The 19,020-nt window shown below is 29.0% G+C and overlaps 1 protein-coding gene across 1 annotated transcript; it reads right to left on the reverse strand.

Moving 5' to 3' along the window:
* Positions 1 to 217: 217 nt before the first annotated feature.
* On the reverse strand, positions 218 to 18,690 carry LOC129960217 (peptidyl-prolyl cis-trans isomerase-like). Its single transcript, XM_056073459.1, has 5 exons — positions 18,463 to 18,690; positions 17,093 to 17,123; positions 16,787 to 16,972; positions 7,939 to 8,014; positions 218 to 424 (listed from the first exon to the last, which is right to left on the reverse strand). Exons 1-5 carry the CDS (start codon positions 18,673 to 18,675, stop codon positions 292 to 294), a joined length of 639 nt encoding a protein of 212 aa, XP_055929434.1. The 5' UTR covers positions 18,676 to 18,690; the 3' UTR covers positions 218 to 291.
* Between the last annotated feature and the right edge of the window lie 330 nt (positions 18,691 to 19,020).

The raw sequence follows: 19,020 nt of genomic DNA on the forward strand, positions 1-19,020 counted from the left end.
AAAATTGCCGAAGGTAAAATTTAATGGTGAAGTGAAACATTGGCTAACTGTTTGAAGCATATACAGAATTCACGATAACAGCTCTATTAGGGATGAAGATGAATTTCAATATCTATTGCAGTGTGTAGTAAATGGTAGTAGAGCCCAATGCTCCACTTTTAGATCTGAAACTAGTACCATTGTGAAACCAAGCAGTCAATGCAGCTAGAGGCCAAGATACTTGTTATAGTTTAATTGCAAACTTTATTACAAAATAGCAACATACAAATTCAATAAAACATGCAAACAAAATTACAATTGTCCGCTGTTTGATACAATGATTTTCTTGGAAGTCTTGCCACTCTGACTTCCAAAGCTTTCTATCTTCTTAACAACATCAAAACCTTCAACAACTTGACCAAATACTACATGCTTACCATCCAACCTAGAAAGAGAAAAGTTTACAATTTTACATTATAATTCCTCTTATAAAACCAATAAAGAATTATTTAACAGCTCATTAAAATCAGAAAACAGTTCAATTTTTAGACAAGATAATCTGTTATGCAAGTTGTTATTCCAGGGTATGTAGTGAGAAAGAACCTTAGCGAAAAAAATTAAGCGCCTTTGTATGTGTACACATGTAAATCTGCATATTTCCTAATCCTTAGTTTTTGTTCTACAATAATGCCAAATTTTATTGAAGTTTTAAATGTGTATTTTTTAAATTTTAATATTTATCTCTGTATTTACATAATATCTGCACAACATCTATTGTAAAACAAATTGTCTCTGGTTTTGACAAAAGAAAAAAAGGATAATAAAAATAAAAAAACTAACACCAAAAATTTAAGATAACTTATACAATTAGCAATAAAATCTTTGATATTTTTCAATATTTCTTAAATTACCGGCTTATTTCGATGAATAAATCATTTCTGAAAATGTTGTCATTGGTGCAGAAGCATATCATGGTTGTACAGTTTGTATTTGATATTTATATATGCAACAAATAAGATTCGATATAACTGGAATAGAAAGTGTAAATTTCCTCCTGCACTAACTTGCTATATTTAGAAACTTTTGTTATAGTCCTATTAAGCGAAGAACTAAGCATTCCGGAAAGGTTACTATTGTAAAACTGGCAAAAACACGACAAAATTGACAACAGAAAAATGACCATGTTCTAAATCATTCTTAACAGAGAAAATAACGTTCAGGCTATATAAAAAACGTCTTCACTTCTAACTTTTAAAGTTTAGAGAAGGATTTTTTTTTAAATACTTAAGTATACTTTATAATTGTAAGTATACTTACAATTACGTTCTGTGATTATTTGAAAAATGTTCAAATAGTTATATTTTGATTATCCGCATAAAAAAGATTGAAAAAAACATCTGTGAAACCAAATTAGGGGTTTGAGTGTAATAACAGGAAATTTTCAATTTCTTTCACATTGTGAAGCCCTAAAACATACTTCTAAATGAATAGATTACTTATTCTCTATTTCAGGTACTACAGAACATATTGAGAAATTATTATTCCAAATTGGAAGAAAATTATGTGTTCGATTTCAATTTATGAGGGTTTTTTTTTGTAACAAAATTCGATTAAATATTAGGATTTAAGGAAAAAGAGTTTTAAAGATATAAAATAGCATTAAATCGTATGTAAATGCAAGTATAAAAATCAGTATAATTCCCAAAAATAGGACTTAAGAATTTTACTTAATGAATGGTTTTAAAAACTTTAGTTTAAATGAGAGCAAATAAAGATTTCCCTTTTCTTTAATAATGACGTTAAAAAGGTAAAATAATGTGACTCAATGGTTCGAAGAAGTAATGATACTGTTTTGAATTTCATAATAAAAATCATTGCTACAAAGCTAATTTTACGAAAAATTACCAAAAACCAAAGAAAAAGAAATGCATTCATTCAAACAAAATCGATATAAGTGAAAAGTTACTTTATTAAACGGTGTAAAATTTTTTGTGCTATAATATACTATGATTTTAACGTAAAAACACGTTAAAATTCTATTTTTCAACTTTTAATTAAACTTCTATTGAAAATTCTTTTAAATCCTTTCGTAGTTGCCTCAAACACCCAAGTAACTTTCTAAATATTCATGCTTCCCACTTCAGTTGTTTATCCTGTCATTTCTCTGTAAATCAGGTTAAACCTTTATAATGAACTAGAGAAAAAAAAAATCTATAAGGAAATTCTACAAAGGAAAAATTACTATAAAATAATAAATTTAAACACTAAGGAATAAAAGCTTTGAAAAACTTTCTTTAAAATTTACATCTCAATTAATTACAATTCAGCATAATACATTAAAAGCTAAAAAAGTCATTCAAGAAATTGCTGAATTCAAACCACTGAAAAAATGTAAAACATACTAAAGACCTTTCGCTGCAAGCGCTTTTGCAGCCGCTTCAACCATGTTCGAAATCTCTTTACAGCACCAAATTCATCCAGCTATATTCTTATTCTCAACTGGTCGAACCAATTTGCATATTCTTTTTTAAAAACACATAAAAGGTTAAAAAATATATTTAAAAGGCATAACTTGATTAAATTCTTGGAACATCCCCTTCCAGATAATTATTTCAATAAACGGCAGTGCTCATTGAGGAAAGAGGGTGTGGGGGGATTAAGAAATAACTTAATATGTGTAGGAACCCATGGTCAACTCATTGTCATTGATCTACAAGACCAAGTTAACTGTTCATAGAATTAAATCAGAGTAACAGTTAAAAATCAACGTTTTGTAGAGGAAGGAAGTTCTAACTCTTCCTTGCACACATTTCAATATTAAAATTCAGAAATAATTACAATATAATTACATAACATTAAAAATGCAAATAATATCAAGAACATTAACCCTAGTTTTAGAATTCATTTAACCTGTAGGCTAGATGTACCAATTCTCTCAATTTTGCTTATATGTATTTAGGGTTCCTATTTTTATTAAAGGGGCAGGGAATTGAAGATCACAAAACATATTTAAAACAATAAAATGCAAGTGATAAATTTGAAGTACTTTCACTATTAATATTCAAGTGTACCATTGCTTTCTTATCACCAATAAAAGTTTAGCAAACAGCATTAAGAACACAATCATTCAAAACGTGCTCTTTTCACCTGTAATTGACAGAATGATGAGCAAGATGGAAGACACAAATCAAACTTATTTTGTATAAGCAAATGAGCTGAAAACAATGTTCTTAAATTTGTATTATTGTATTGTAATATTAAGGCCTCAATTCTTAAAACTGATTTGGCTATGCATTAAAAATCTTCCTTACAAACTAGTTAACTAGTAGTCTTCTATAATATAGCAATATCAATTTCAATCATTTAGATCACTTGCAATGCATTTCCATATATTCATCTAGATTCAATTTATGAATGTCCATTCATTAGACATTACGGAATTATTTAGAGATGACCAATTTATATCATAATCTAAATTCAATTAAAATTCAATAATTCTGTAATGCATTTTTTCAACTCATCTAAAACCAAATAACTTGCATATCTCAAAATTTTTAGTAAAGAAAAATACCTTTTCAACTATAGCCTTACCATAAAATAGACTCAGAAATTAATAACCCTGAATTTGATTAATTTTTACCTAAGTATTTCGATCAAAAGTTATCAATTCTATTTCAATGTCCTTAAATTTATTGAATAAATTTGAATCACTCAAAAACTTAACTATTTAAAATGGTTCTTTTATTTAATTTCTGCAATTCACAAGACTGAAATGACTTTCACATTGTTAAAACAGGAAGAGCCCTTTTAATTTCTCAAATTTAAACAATTATTTCAGGCAGTAGAGCATTGAATGGGAGAAAAAAGTCACCTAGATTTATTCTTCCACCACTTATCTCATGCAAAAACTGCGAATACCATTTTAAAGGTAGTAATAAATAATTAAAAGATGTTTTCAAATTTTCATAATGGATTGTCTATATTAACTTTGAAATTGCCTATGACAATAACCTCCCTCCTCTTAATGCCATGAATTGTTCTATAGGATGTCATTTAAAGAGTAAACATTTAAAGCAAAAACTATTAAATGGCGATAAAAACACAAAAGAATTGCAAATTATATCTAAAGGCAGTTTACTAAAAACAATAGATGTTTGACAGATAAATTTTTACATTTGTTATAACAATTACATTTGAAATTTTGCTTTTCATATGTATAGGAAATAAAGGCAGGATAGAGTCAAATCCTGCTTAGAGCAAAACAAAGTGGCTTGCTTTACAGGGGTGTTTGTGGGACCCCAAAAAATCCCCTGAAACTTTTACGGACTTACTACCGACATTTTGGAGTTTCGAGAAGAGGGGGGGGGGGAGAAATGAAAAATTACAATTATGAAGTATTGAATGACCTAATTATAAAAGTTCAATGAATTACTTTTTTTGCAAAATTAAGACCTTTGAACCCAGGTCACGTGATCGCACATCTGGTCGAACGAAGTCTCTCCCTTTTTTTTCTGCCGCGCCTACTTGCCGAAAAGAATCCAGAAGAGAATGTCCGAGAACCGGGGGAATGAGTCATAACTCGCAATAAGGAAAGAACAAAAAAGAAGTTTTTTCCCCCTTTTCACGCATTATCACTGCCTTTGGAGAAAGAAAGGAAAAGTTTTCACCACACACACTGACCTTGCGTTTTCTGCTTTCAAAGCAAACAAAATTACCCAGATCAAAATAAATAATTCATTATTATTCCTACTTCCTTTTGAACGACGATCCCCGGAATTTCCGGGTATCGAAGTTCAAAATCCCCGGAGCACAAACACCCCTGGAACAAGCAAAATTTCACAGAACCGGCGTTTATCAGCGTGATCGGTGCTTGTGTGAAGAAAGCCTTTACAACTACATGGAATAACTTTAGAAGGGCAAGCATCATCGAGCGCGACTCTGAAGGATATGAGCAAGTGCCAATGGAGCCTTGATCGATAAGCTGATGGAAGAATACCAGAACTACCAACAGATAATGGAACTGCATTCTATGCCACAGCAAAAAGCTATTGATATTCGGTAAAGAGGAAGAAATAGACACAAAAGAGCCACAAGCTGCCAGTGAAATGAAAGCACGGAAAATTATTGCATATTTGTTGAAAATACATCACCCTGACATAGTTGTATCTAACAAATTCATTTAACCTTAATGATGTAACTCATTTTCACCAAATTTTGAAGTGTAGTGAAAAATGTCTTTCCACAATTTTCTTGTAAAAAGATCTTGCATTAAAAATTATAAATTACATTAAAATTGAGTTTATTTCAGTATGGAATGCATTTTCTTATTATTACATGGATTCCTATCATGGAAAAAAAAAAGGCATCTTGTTTAACACTAGAACTATCCAAGAAGTTCTAATAGTGAAAGGTGTTCAGAAGCAAATTATACTTGTAAAGCAAGGTTCTACAGCATTTTACAACCAAACTAATACTAAAGGCATTATCCAATAACATTTCAATGTCTGAATTTGTGACCAGCATTCCATTTATGATTATAAACAATATTATAACACTTATAATCATGTCAGATGAAGCTTCTGACATGCATAAGAAATAATCAGCACATACAAACAGGACTTTTCACACAAAATACGGAATTAGTTATGCATTAATCAGGGTAGCCACTCCAATCTGGAAAAAAATGTCCCTGTATGCATGTTCCAAGATACGAGAAAATGCACAAATAGCACTTCTGTGTTACTTATAATGGAACATGGTTTTAAGGAAAAATATCAATTTAACATTATTCAAAATAACATTAAAAGGTTTACATTTACATAAAACTTATCTAGAATTTAGCAAGGTAATATATCAAGGGGGTATTACCTCTCGCGCTCTTTGACTGCAAGTCGCAAAATTAAGGACTTCAGTAAAATGTAACTTTTGTTATGACAAATTTTACTTAAACATTACAGCACAAGACTTTTTAAAACTAATTTTTGAAAAATCAAGTATTTGGACATCAATATGTGAAGATATTTATGATATATCACTGAATTAATGGATGAATGTAAAGCAAGAAGCTTTAATGCCATAACAATTCAGCTTTTAATTATTGTTCTAGAACTAAAAAGTGTTTGTCACTTCTGCAGATTAAGTGTTGCAAATCCCACTAGAGAAAAGTATTCTTTCACACAGTTTGCAGAAATCTTGTGCATTCTCATTAGCTGAAATTCGAGAATATCATGAGGGAAAAAGAAAAAGTGTCTCGCAAATCGAAACTAGAACAATTGACACGGGGGGGGGGGGGGGGCAAATAGTTTCTGCATTACACAATAGTGATATGGTTTCATTTTTTGGATACTATGATTCATAGTCTTGCAATCTTTAGAGACCGGTATTTTCGGGCTTGGAGGGGGGGGGGGCTTAAAATTCCCCGTTTGTACGAAAATTTTCAAATTTCCTTGCATTTTTCTAGTTTTTAAGGCAATTTTAAAGTCTCCTGTTTTCCCTGTAACGTGGCACCCATAATTAAAAAGAAATAATTTGGTCAGTATTTTTTATAAAATTATAACTACAATCCTATAAAGTATTAGGATAAAAATTACAATTTCATTTCTATTCAACAAGTGGCACCATATTAGCCAACCTGAAAAAATCCTCAAGTAACACAAGGACAGATTATCCTCTACATTCAGAAACAATGTCTTCAACAAAATATTGTGGTAAAAAAAGCATTTTTTAAAAATTGACATTTTCAAATATATTCTAGCATTACAAAGTTAACTCGTGATTTAAATGGTAAACACTCATGATTTAAATGGTAAAAAGATGTCATTTTGAAATTTGTGGATGCATTCTTAAATTCATCTTTTCAGGGACAATACAGAAAACAAGGTAACAGGAAAAACTATTTACAGGAATAAGAAATTTTGCATGTGCCCATAAAATAGGCGTTATCCTTTAATTTGTGCCTAAATTTAAGCACATACTCCATCCATATAACACTAAGTCATTCCACATTTTGACTAATTTCCAAAAATTTCAGGTAGGTTTTTTTCTTGTTTGCAAATCTTGAATATGTATTTATTCAAAGAAGGTTCAATACCCTGTGCACATACTATTTTGTCATGTTTAAATTAATTGATAACAAGGCTACAATTATCCACATTTATTAACTAAGTTGAACTTGCATTTTACTGATGGACCATCCATTCAAATCCAATTTTTCAATAGTATTCCTACATCTTTGATTATGGATTATATTATGAAAATTGGAAGCCATATATTCAATTTCATGCCAAAAATACATGCAATTTGCTTTGTTTGAAAAAATTTGTTCAAGCTCTAGAGTATACACATTAAGATTAGCCAGACATTTGAATAAAATGCCTCTAATTTATAGAACTATACTAAATGAAAGAATTTTGTTGAGATTTTGGCAATCCAATAATGTAAGAATATATTTCAGAAAACCCATAATCTTGCAAGAGTTATTTATGCAACTCTCTACCCTTGTCTCAAAGCCCATTTCAGTTCTGAATCTAAATGCTGAGAAGACAAAAAGAAATATTGTCTTCAGTTGCTTAATCTATTGAAAATTTCTTGGCAGTCAGGATAGCACTGCTCCCCCCCCCCCATCCTATTTTACCGAATTATGCACAGAAAAAAAAAATGATCATTCCAATCTCAACTTTTTTTGGAAGTGGTTTCCTGAGAGGGACAAAAAAGGTACAGATAGGCATCTCTCGGTATTCTGTACTGGAGGGGGGGGGGGGGTTAAGTCGAACTTCCTTGGGACTTAGGGAACCTTGACACAATATTGAAAATTGACACCAAGAAATAGGTTATATAGTTAAGGAAGTTTATAGATACTGCTTGTACAAGAAATCTATTGTAATTTTATAACTTCGTAACAAGGTAGTTTATAAAAATATATACCTTAATGTTCAACACAACCTTACAAAAATTACTCACCATGAGGTCTTTGCAGTACAGATAAAAAACTGGGATCCATTGGTATTTTTCCCAGCATTAGCCATTGACAATATTCCTATAAAAATTAAATGAAAGTTTAGTATTTCAGAAAATGATTTTAAGAGTCAATTTTAATAAAACAGTAATATTACAAAAATAAATGGAATTTATTATAATATTAGGCAGCATTTTAGATTGATAAGAAACCTATCTATACAAAAAAAAAAAAGCCATTATAGAATATTTTTACAACAAAAATATTTGAACAAACTTGAAATGTTTCTCGGAACTTTCAACCCTAAACAGGGAAAAGATATTGGGAGATTTTAAAATCAAGAATTGTAGAGTTACAATTATTTTCCTGGATAAAAATTTAACATCTTACAACTAATACCCTCCAAATTTAAGGCATTTTAGAATACAATGATGATCTAGTTAATTTAATGTTGGCTACAAAAAATTACTGAACTCAAAATTTCCATCCAGACACTAATATTTATTTAATGTATGAAGGCAAATTCGAAAACAAAGTACCTTTTTTTTCTTCAAACCAGTAAACTAAATAAAAAGAAAATTTATTAGGATTAATGTTCTTTTAATTTTAAGTATTGTATTTAATGTTTCTTAAATACTTTCTAATTCTGAGTTTCTCTTTTACTGAGAAGTGCATACTGGCAAATTTTATATAATTTTCAACTCTACTAGTTTTTCGGAACCTTTTTCCATTTTTTTTTTAATTGTACTTTACAGTTTTGATTTCAAAGCAGTTTGAATATTCGAAATATTTCAAATAATTGCACTTTGTTGAGCTATTAAACATTTTTAAATTTTCAATTTCTAGTATAAAAACTTCCACTAACGGCTTGCTCATGAGAAGTATTAAAAGTACACAGACAATTTTCCAAAAATTCTTTTCCTAAATACTTATACAAAAAAACTGCAAATACTGTTACTGATGGATCATTATCAGAAATCAAATAATTTTGTACAAATGTATTACCTAGTAAAAAAAAATTACTCAACATGTAATCACATCCATTTTCTTATAATACACACTATATTTATAGTAAATGAAACAAAATGTTTTGCATTGTAACAATATGAAATCAATTTTCTTGGATGAATACAAAAGTACCTAATTGGACTGAAACAAATAAACAATATTTCAAATACATTTATTTTTAAAAACAACGTTTGGTACTAATTTTATACTAAAAATTACTTTCAGAAATATTAATGTTTTAAAATCGTATTTCTAGTAAATCAAAGATTTATCCTAGGGAGAGAGGGAAAAACATTGCTTGTCTTCATGAGTAAATTTAGATAACTTAAACACCACACATGATTTCAAAATGCATCAGTTATACCTAGTGTTTTTTTTTTTAATCTTCATCTAAGAATAGTACAAGAGGTTTACTAGATTGATAGAGAAAAATGATATTTCAGCCTAAGAAAGAAATGCTTTTAGAACACATCTTTCACAGCTTATAATATACATATGACTTACAACTGGGTTTTGGAAACTTCCCCTTTTCAACACTCTGGACACGATATAAAAAAAAATTCTCAAATTTTTAATATTCTTTCAGCTACTGGCCTATTTTCCCATTATCTAACAGGATGCATAAATTATTTTCTTAAATAAGCACTTTTAGAGAAACAGTTAAGTTCAATGAAATAAATTGAGTATTAAGTAAGGATCCAATTTTATACGAATATAAATATAGGAGTTAAGGAGTAATAATATTTTACATGAAGATTGAAAAAAAATTTAAAATGTTTTTTATGCCAATTTTATTTCAAAAATAATTAAAGCATATTTACACTGTAGTTAGCAGAATAAAATGACACTAGTATTTAATTAACATTCCAATTCCTTTGGGAAAAAATTAAGAACTTAAGGAAACAAATCTCATAAGAATCACTAATTTTATTAAATATGTAAATAAAAGATTGTTTCTTGTAGAGATTTTTCTAAACTGTCGTTTTTAACTAAATGTTAGTTATAAAAGATTTCTAGTTTGCCAAACAAATGCATTAGCTATATATTCACTTTTCAACAATTCTTTAATTGAAATTTCTTTTTCCATAAAGAGATCAAGAAATCAGTTTCTAATCTTATGCTATTTGTTTCTATAAAAACAGGAGATTTTCAGCCACACTGCATTATGTGCTCATAGACTACATGTTGTAAAACATTTCCCTATAACAAATTTCCAAATATTTTTATTAATGCTGAATTTTATTTCAACAGATGATTATTCAGGAAAAAGAATGAAAATAGCTAACATAATCTCTTTCTTAACATTTAAATTATCAAAATTGAGTAAACATGATTTGACCAAGAAATATATAAATACCAAGAGAATAGTTTCTTTTTATCCTTTCTGAAGAAAGCACAACACAGCATTTTTTTCATATTTGTTTTCTGCTAACACAATTAGTTAGAAATTTAAAATTTATCAATAGATTCATTCATTATGCATTCCAATGTTTTTTAAATAATAACTGACAATCACGCTTGAAAAGCATAGATTCAACATCAGTATATATAGCATCAGATTCTTTTGTGAGATGCAAGACTTGAAATAATTTGTCCCTTCTTGTACTTGCACTCTTTACATGTACATAATTCGAAAACTTGCATTGGCATCAACAATTTATCGAAAAAAATTCCATTGAGAAATCTTTCAAAACTTAATTTGATAGAAATCTACATATCTGGTGTTAAGTCTAATTCAAAGCATTTTGTTCGTTTCTCATTCACAGAGACAATATAAAAATATTTTATTCAGGTTTAAATTAAAATTAGGTAAAATCTTAAGTTCTAGTTTTTTGGCAATTTTATTTTTTTCTAATAGTCTGTATGCAAAGAAAGTATTTTAAGCTATTTCATGATTTAAAAATTTTTGTTCAACACAGCTAATTACATACTGTTGGTTTACATTGTGTTTATTATGTAAATTTCACAGCTTGACATCATGTCTAATCAGGTTTAACCACATATTCTACTTAACTGTATACAAATAAAGTGTAAGTTGCGTACAGAAGCAGCAGCCGTTTAAAAAGGAATGGATGGCGAGAATGGAATTTTTATTACATTATGTTAATTTATTGCAAGTTCAAATAAACTGATTTTATGGCAGATGACAGTCATTTTTACAGCATTAGTGAGCAATTATTTAACCCAACTTCCAACAGTTTACGAATACTTGCGAAAAAGTTTGCCCAAGGTGCGTACAGAGAAATTGCAAAAATAAAGCACCTTAGCCAAAATAATTGAACTTTTTATATTCAAGCATACATGAACCTGCATATTTTCTAACAGCATAGCATGTTTTCTATTTCACAAAAATAGATCATTTTTGAAATTTTAATAGTCACGAGTAAGAATTCAATATACATAGGATAGTATTTCTCTTTATAAGGTTGCTCAAAAGATTGCTCCAAAATGAAATATTAACAAGAAAAATGATTGAACGGCTAACAGACTAAGCATTTTTAGAGCAGCTTCTCCCATGTACAATACAATTCTTTACGATATCAAATTCATTTTACTATAATCTTATTTTCTTTTCATCGGATTAATCAGCGTATTTTTCTTTAAAAATACAAAAAAACATACATTTATGCAACTTAATAAAAGGAATACTTCATCTTTGAACTCTGCCCACGTCTGAATGTTTTTCACAGCCGCAACAAGTACGACACAGTACATACTTTGATTCTTTTGGAGATAACCTTAGTATTTCAATAAACAATACATATTGTTAAAGAGGGAATGATAGAAAAAGATTAAGTTTTATCTTAAAATGATCTGACAATTTTAAAATGTTTTCTTTGCATTTTGAGAAAATTCAAGCACTTTTTACAACACTACACTCTGTTTTCAGAAATCCTATTCAAATAATTGAGAAGTTTTAATTGACAAAAAGCTTTATAAATTTTAAAACGAGCAATAAACAAAACAAAGCAGGTTATTAACAAGAAACAAAATTTAAAACAAAGCCAGAGGGTTGTAAATCTTGAAACACGCAGAAACTAAATCCTACAAGCATAAAATATTTATGGTATTTTGCTATCTTTTAAAGCAGTTTACGAATAAACTTCACATTTTCTTCAGCCTCCCCCATTTGTTTATTATTAAATGCAGAAAAATGTTTACTAGAAATAATGCTGATACAGATCTCATAGCAAGCTGCTTTTCTTCTCAATTTCTATAGTTCTCAAAAATTTGCTCAATCGTTTTCATTTTAAACTGGAGTAGCGGTATTTTACTACCACATTTATCATACATTATATTCATCATCACACCCCCTAAAAAAAAAACTTTTTGCACCACTTAACCAGTTTTCTGAAGAATGGTATGTCCTTACTACATCTCCTATGTCAGGAGTGGCAAACTTTTATGGATCAATGTGCCATTTTTTCAAAAAAATATTCAATGATGTATAGATGTGCAATCAAATAAATTTTGAATTGAAATTATAAGGAAAACAATAAAAATACTAACAATTCACAAACTCATCTTGCACTGTATAGTAGTAAATATCTTGGTTATGAGTAATTTAAATTAAAGTAACATTAGTGTGCCTTCTGTTATTGCAGATTAGATGACAAACTTCTTATATTAAGATTGTAAGGTGTTACTTTTAACAGAATGTATGATGAATTGGGTGCCATCGGCCCAACAGTTTCTGAGTCTTTAATGTTATTCATCTCTAAATAATTATTTACAGGCAAAATTAAATGAAAAAATGGTTAAAATAGCAAGAGCTAGCTTCTTCAAACAGTTACATGTGTCTGGAATCTAATTTCATGTTTCCAAAATTCGTTACTGTCATTTTCACTTCTATTGCTTGTTAATCTTTCTATTTCATTCTTTCATCTTTTCTCCTCTTTCAATAAATTTTTAAATCCATATTGAACTAGACTAGAACGTCATTACATTATCAAAAGATGTTAAACTACTCTTAGTACACAAGGCGATTTTTTAATATCCTTACAAATATCTGAGCCCTTTGTAGTTATTACCAACGATTGTTATTGCAATAAATTCTTCAATCGCGCTTCCTACAAAACATCGATCAAAAATAGCCAAACTTGCAGATTTAGTGACATTAGTACTTTCATCAAGACATCGCGATATAAAAGCAACGGAATTACTGTCATGCGTTACATTTCCGGCCAGTTTTAAGATTCTTTCTTTTGTTGTGTTTATTGGAGGAATATCTTTGATGCACTGAATTATCTTACCTTTGTTATCAAAATCCTCAAAAAGTGAGGACGTGCATGCTAACCAGGCTTCCTTTAAAAACTCGATCTCTTGAAAGGGCTTATTATGCTGATCAATGACATTTGCAGCCAAATAACTTTAAAAGGAATATGCACCCCGTGCACAAAGACCGATCACTCATCATTAGTTCGAATTACTTCATAGTAAACTGTTATTTTGAACTAAAGGGCAAACCGTTTTGATCGGCGATGTGTCGAAAATATTGTGTTGCATGCCATCCACCGGTTCACCACACCCATCCTATGTCTAAACCAACCGTATTTTTTTGAAATTGATGATGTAACAAAGTTTTAATGTCCTCCCCAATAGCTTTCGTCTACATTTAACCCTTTGTGGCCATGAATACTTTTTAGCATAAAAACATGTTTCGTTTCCATTTGTAAGTGATGCTCAGTTCTTTTAATTATATTGAATCTAATCCATCATTTTAAAATTCTCTCAATAAAGCCTTTAGGTATTCTTTTTCTGATTTTTAATACTGTCCCACAAACATTTGTTTATAGAATGTAAATATTCCACAAGAGATTGAGAAATAAAAAAGCAATTAAAATATAAATACCCTATATCACATAAGTCGCACATCGACATTTCCACCGCTCTCTCTCCACAATAAATTAAAAAATCCCATACACAAACAATCGATTCACTTAACTTATACATTCTTATCCCGTAGCATGGAGCACCCAAGTGTGTTGAGCAAAAATGTTACTTTGGAATCAAATGTAGCAGAACAAAGAAAATATTAAAGAAATTTATTTTTTCAGCATTTACTGCAACATTTGTCCTCAGTGTTGTGCATAGTGCGAAACTTACCAAAAATTAAGTATTTCAGCAAAAACGCACCTTTATATATATTTAAGAATGCCATTTTCTCTTTTATAATGATGCATATTATTTTTTTTAATTTTAAATGGATGTTCTTTAAATTTTAATATTTCCTTATATGCATAACATTTGCTCAGCATCTACTACTGTAAAACAGATGAATTTTTGATTTATGACAAGAATAAATCCTAAAAATGAAAAACTAATACTAAAAAAATTAACTCAACTTTTGTAAGATTTACCATAAAAAATCTGACTTTTTTTAAATACTTCTTAAAACTAACCAGCTACCCGTTTATTTAGATGTTGACATTTTCAAAATTGTTGTACCCATTGATGTAGAAGCAAAGCATGACCAAACAGTTTCTATTTGATTTTTACATAAGTATCAATAAAGGTTTGACATAGCTGGTATAGAAAATGTAAATTTTCTCCTGTACTAAATTGCTATATTTAGAAATTTTAGTTGTCTTATAGCTTCAGAAATGGTCAGATTAAAGAAATTGCTTAATCACTTTTCAGTTCTGAAGTTTAATAAATCTTTTTTCAAATGTTTTTATATTCCAAAATTAATAAAAATTTGCTTTTTAAGTGATATATAAAAAATATTACTTTACTTTAAAAAATTGTAGAAGTGAAGATACTTTATCAACTTCTTGTTTCCATAATAAATAATGTAAACAAATTCATGAAGTTAATAAAGAGCTAGTTCTGTAGTTAGAAGCAAAATGGGGGGGGAGAGAAAAGTTAGTTGAAGCATCTTTTGAAGCCAATACAAGACTATCTTATTACTATAAAATTTAAAAACCTCGAAGAATCTTGTTCAATGAACTTCTTAAAAATATTTTAAGTTTAAATAAAAGCAGAGTATCCCCCCCCCACTCTTTCTTTTATATGTGACGTGATGATTTGAAGAAGCAATGACATTGATTTAAATATCACTATAATAAAAATTTGTTATAAATTAGATCCAAAACTAATTTTTCAAAACAAAATTTTTATCATTGAAACATTTTTGAAGCTTTTAAAATGAATTCAAAATTATTTTTGTGCAATAAAATATTGATATTATATTGATTTTTATTCTCTAATTAAGATTTTGAAAAATGTATTTAGTTGGCATCTAATATCCCAAATATAACTTCAAAAATTTCATGCTCCTAACTTAAATGGCTTATGCTGCACACTGCTATATCTAGATAAACCTTTATATATGTCAAGATATTTCCTCAGGGAAAAAATTTCTATAAGAGTTGTTTTGGATATAAAATTATTCAATGGATTGCTTGAAAATTTTAGAGGGGAAAAAAACCATCTCCCTCTTCCTTTATTACAATTTTAACAGTGGTAAAATAACATGACTCAATGGACTAGATATTGTTTTGAATTTCATTATAGTAAATATGATTACCATAAATCTTGTACAAAATAAATTTCTTTAAATAAAATTGATATAGTAAAAAGGCTTAAAAAACTTTAAAACGATATAAAAATTGTTAAAATTTTGTTTTATGTTGTGCAATTCAGTACCTTCACAATTAGTCAAACCTTTATATGTAAAGGGAGATTTCATGGGAGAGGGAATTCTTTAAGAGTTAAAAAGAAATATGCGATCGACTAATATAATTACACACCACAATTGCATTTCGGTACCATACATTAAAATCAACCCAATAAGTCGTTCAAGGGATTGCTCCAAAACATATCAAAGAGAATGATAGATTGTGGAACGTACCAAAGAGGCTTCACTCTTTTTAAAGAGCGAAGCCTCTAAGTATTTTTACAACAGTTTCCACCATGTTTGATATATCTTCAACACACTAAACTCATCCTGCTGCATTTTTGTTTCCCTATTCATCAGCTGAATTAACATTTTCTTTTTGAATGCATAAAAGGTTAAAAATACTTACTAGGGACAACTTTATGTATTGCCCCTTTTGGATAGCTATTCTAGTATTTTAATAAAAGGCAATGCATACTGTTGAAGGAGCAGAAAAAAAGTCCCATGATTATTATCTTAGTATCTGTTGGACACAGGAAGTCATTTAATACCATTTAAAAATTATTCTAGCTTAAAATGCACATATGTATCACCCAACTATGAAGTCCATCTTCTAGTGATACATGGGTAGTATACCTGACTACGAGATTAATAAGGAGTACATATGACATCTATCTTGACGAGGTTAAAAACATTCAATACCAGATTAAGATGTATATTTACTTTGTTTACATTTCCTGACGAGAAAAATGAGACGATTCTATTATTCCCCCTTCCCTTACACATATAGAAATATAAATTTTCATTTAAAGAGTTGATACAAAAGGAAATTAAAGCCTCAGAATAAGAAATCATTTTTTTAAAAAATATACCGAAACAAAAATTGACTTTTTACGAACACCTAAAAGTAGTATTTAAGGCCTTTATAAGACTTTAGATAATTCTGAATTGGGAGTTCATTAATTTTCTAAAAAGCAAGCGAGACAGACAAAATATTTTACAATATTATCTTATCAGATTTTTAAGATTTCTAGTAAATTTCAATAAGAACTTTTAATACATATCAAAAATACAGCCTGAAATTAAATCAAAAATTATGACTGCTTTGATTAATCCTAGACATTTCGCGTATATTTTATAAATACACATTTAATTCCAAAACTTATTTTTACTTTCTTTTCTTAACTCTTCTATATATTAATTTATAATTTACTATTATAACATACCAGGTCCAGTATGTTTCAAGATAAAGTTTTCATCCTCAAATTTATTGCCATAAATTGACTTTCCTCCAGTTCCATCATGCTTGGTGAAATCACCACCCTGGCACATAAAACCTGGGATAACTCTGTGAAAGGTACTTCCCTTGTAGCCAAATCCTTTTTCACCAGTACATAAAGCTCTGAAGTTCTCTATAAAAATCCAAGTTTTAAGTAACAAAGAAAAGCCACTGCTTAAACAAATACAATACACAGAAATTTTTTTTTTTATTAATTTAAAAATTCAAACAAACATTTTACAATAAAAATTACCTGCTGTCTTAGGCACAACATCTGCTCGCAACTAAAACAGAGAAAAAATTATCAGTCTTTTAATTAACAGATTAAATATTCTAGAAGTTAAACCAACTTTATCAGATACTAAATTCAAAACATGTTACAAAATGACCTAGTTATTTATGTAAGGTTAAACACAAAAATTAACAAATTTTACCTTCAATTTAAAAATTTGAATATTCAAAGAATGATTTAAAATTTGATATTAATGAATAACAGTTTATTGACAACTAAGCTTTTCTCCCCCATTTTCATATAATTCCTGAGAAAATAATTCACCTGAAACATTCATTGTGAAATTTAATTATTATAAGTATATTCACACCATATAAGACAAAAATAAATTAAATAAAAATGCTAACTTCAAATAACTGATTAGATTATAAAAGTACAAGTAAAAAGAATTTTACATACAGTTATCACATCATGGAAAATTCTACGGCAAGATGTTAACCTAGCTCGTTATGTTAACAATTTTAAGACAGCAAACTGTCAAGTTTGCAAGAAAATGAATGATGGGTTTATAAATGACTATATTTGTTAAAAAAAATGGTATAAAATCAATAATTTCATAGATTAAAATATTGCTGATACGTCACTTTAGTGACATCATATTTAAGTATTGTAAAATAGCAGTCTCACACATGACTACCATTAATATTTAAGCCTACAAATCGTTGATAGAATATACGAAATATGCAGATAAAATACCATTGCAAACATAAGCTCAGCTATGCTTCTATATAATTTTACTCCAGGTATCAAGAGAATTTTATAAATGGCACATATTAATATTACGTTTGTATATCGTATCTATAACATACGCCATTAACAAATGAACAGTCTGGACAATAATTTAAAGATAAGTAGTATGGTTTTTAAATAGTCAATCATACAGTTACAAGATTTAGACAGTTTTCTTCAAAATATTTTAAATGAAAGTTTTCAAATACATTTCCGCCTTTCAATTAATCATTCCCAGTTGACGCCCATACTGTTCCAAGTCGGGAGTTCTACAGTTACACAATCCTAACAAAGTAATCTTTCCAAATATGGGAAGCATGCAAGACAGTCGCTATTCGTATGCATAAAACCACATTTTGTTAATAAAAAAAATACAATTTTTTTAGGCAGTGGATGAAATCAGGATAACCATTTTTTTTTTACAACTCTGTACGGTTTAAGTCAAATAAATAATTATCATGAAAATTCTACACTTAAAAATAATTACAGTAAGTTTTAAATGAATTAAATGATATCAAGTTTTATAAACGCTGCCGCAATGTCAAGAAATAAATATAAGTAAGTACAATAACTAAATAGATTAAGTAAAATATACTTCATACTTCCATAACAATCCTGCCAAGAGGCTGATTATCAGCAGCCATATCGAAAAAAACTTGAGGCTTAGCCATTGTTTCAGAAGTAAAATGCCTACTAAGTGAAAAAACTGGATCCTGCTTCAGACTCCCACACTTGAATAACGGATGCCGGTAAGAAATGAAAATGGCGTTGGAAGACCGCGGTAAAAGTTTTTGGAACACGTGAGCTAGCGCCATGATGCCAGGTATAATAGTATTTTTGACCTTATTAGAATATACAATATCGATTCTCCAGTTATCATCTGACATCACACAATTTTTTATGTACTGAAAAAAAATGTGATTTTTAATTTTTTATATTATTTTTATTCATAAAAAGCAACACAAACATCTTTTATTAAATGACGCTTGATTTTGCTAAATCCATAGCTGCTTGAAAGTGTGTGGTACTTAGGGATGACGAATATTTTACGAACGGTTATTTAGGGATGACGAATATTTTATGAGCGGTTATTTTGAAACCAATATCAAAAAGTCTCAAATACCACTGATCAATACTTTTCAAAGAGGGCTGTGATTCAA

Source organism: Argiope bruennichi, chromosome X2 (genome assembly GCF_947563725.1).
Source record: "Argiope bruennichi chromosome X2, qqArgBrue1.1, whole genome shotgun sequence".
Taxonomy (NCBI): Eukaryota; Metazoa; Arthropoda; class Arachnida; order Araneae; family Araneidae; genus Argiope; species Argiope bruennichi.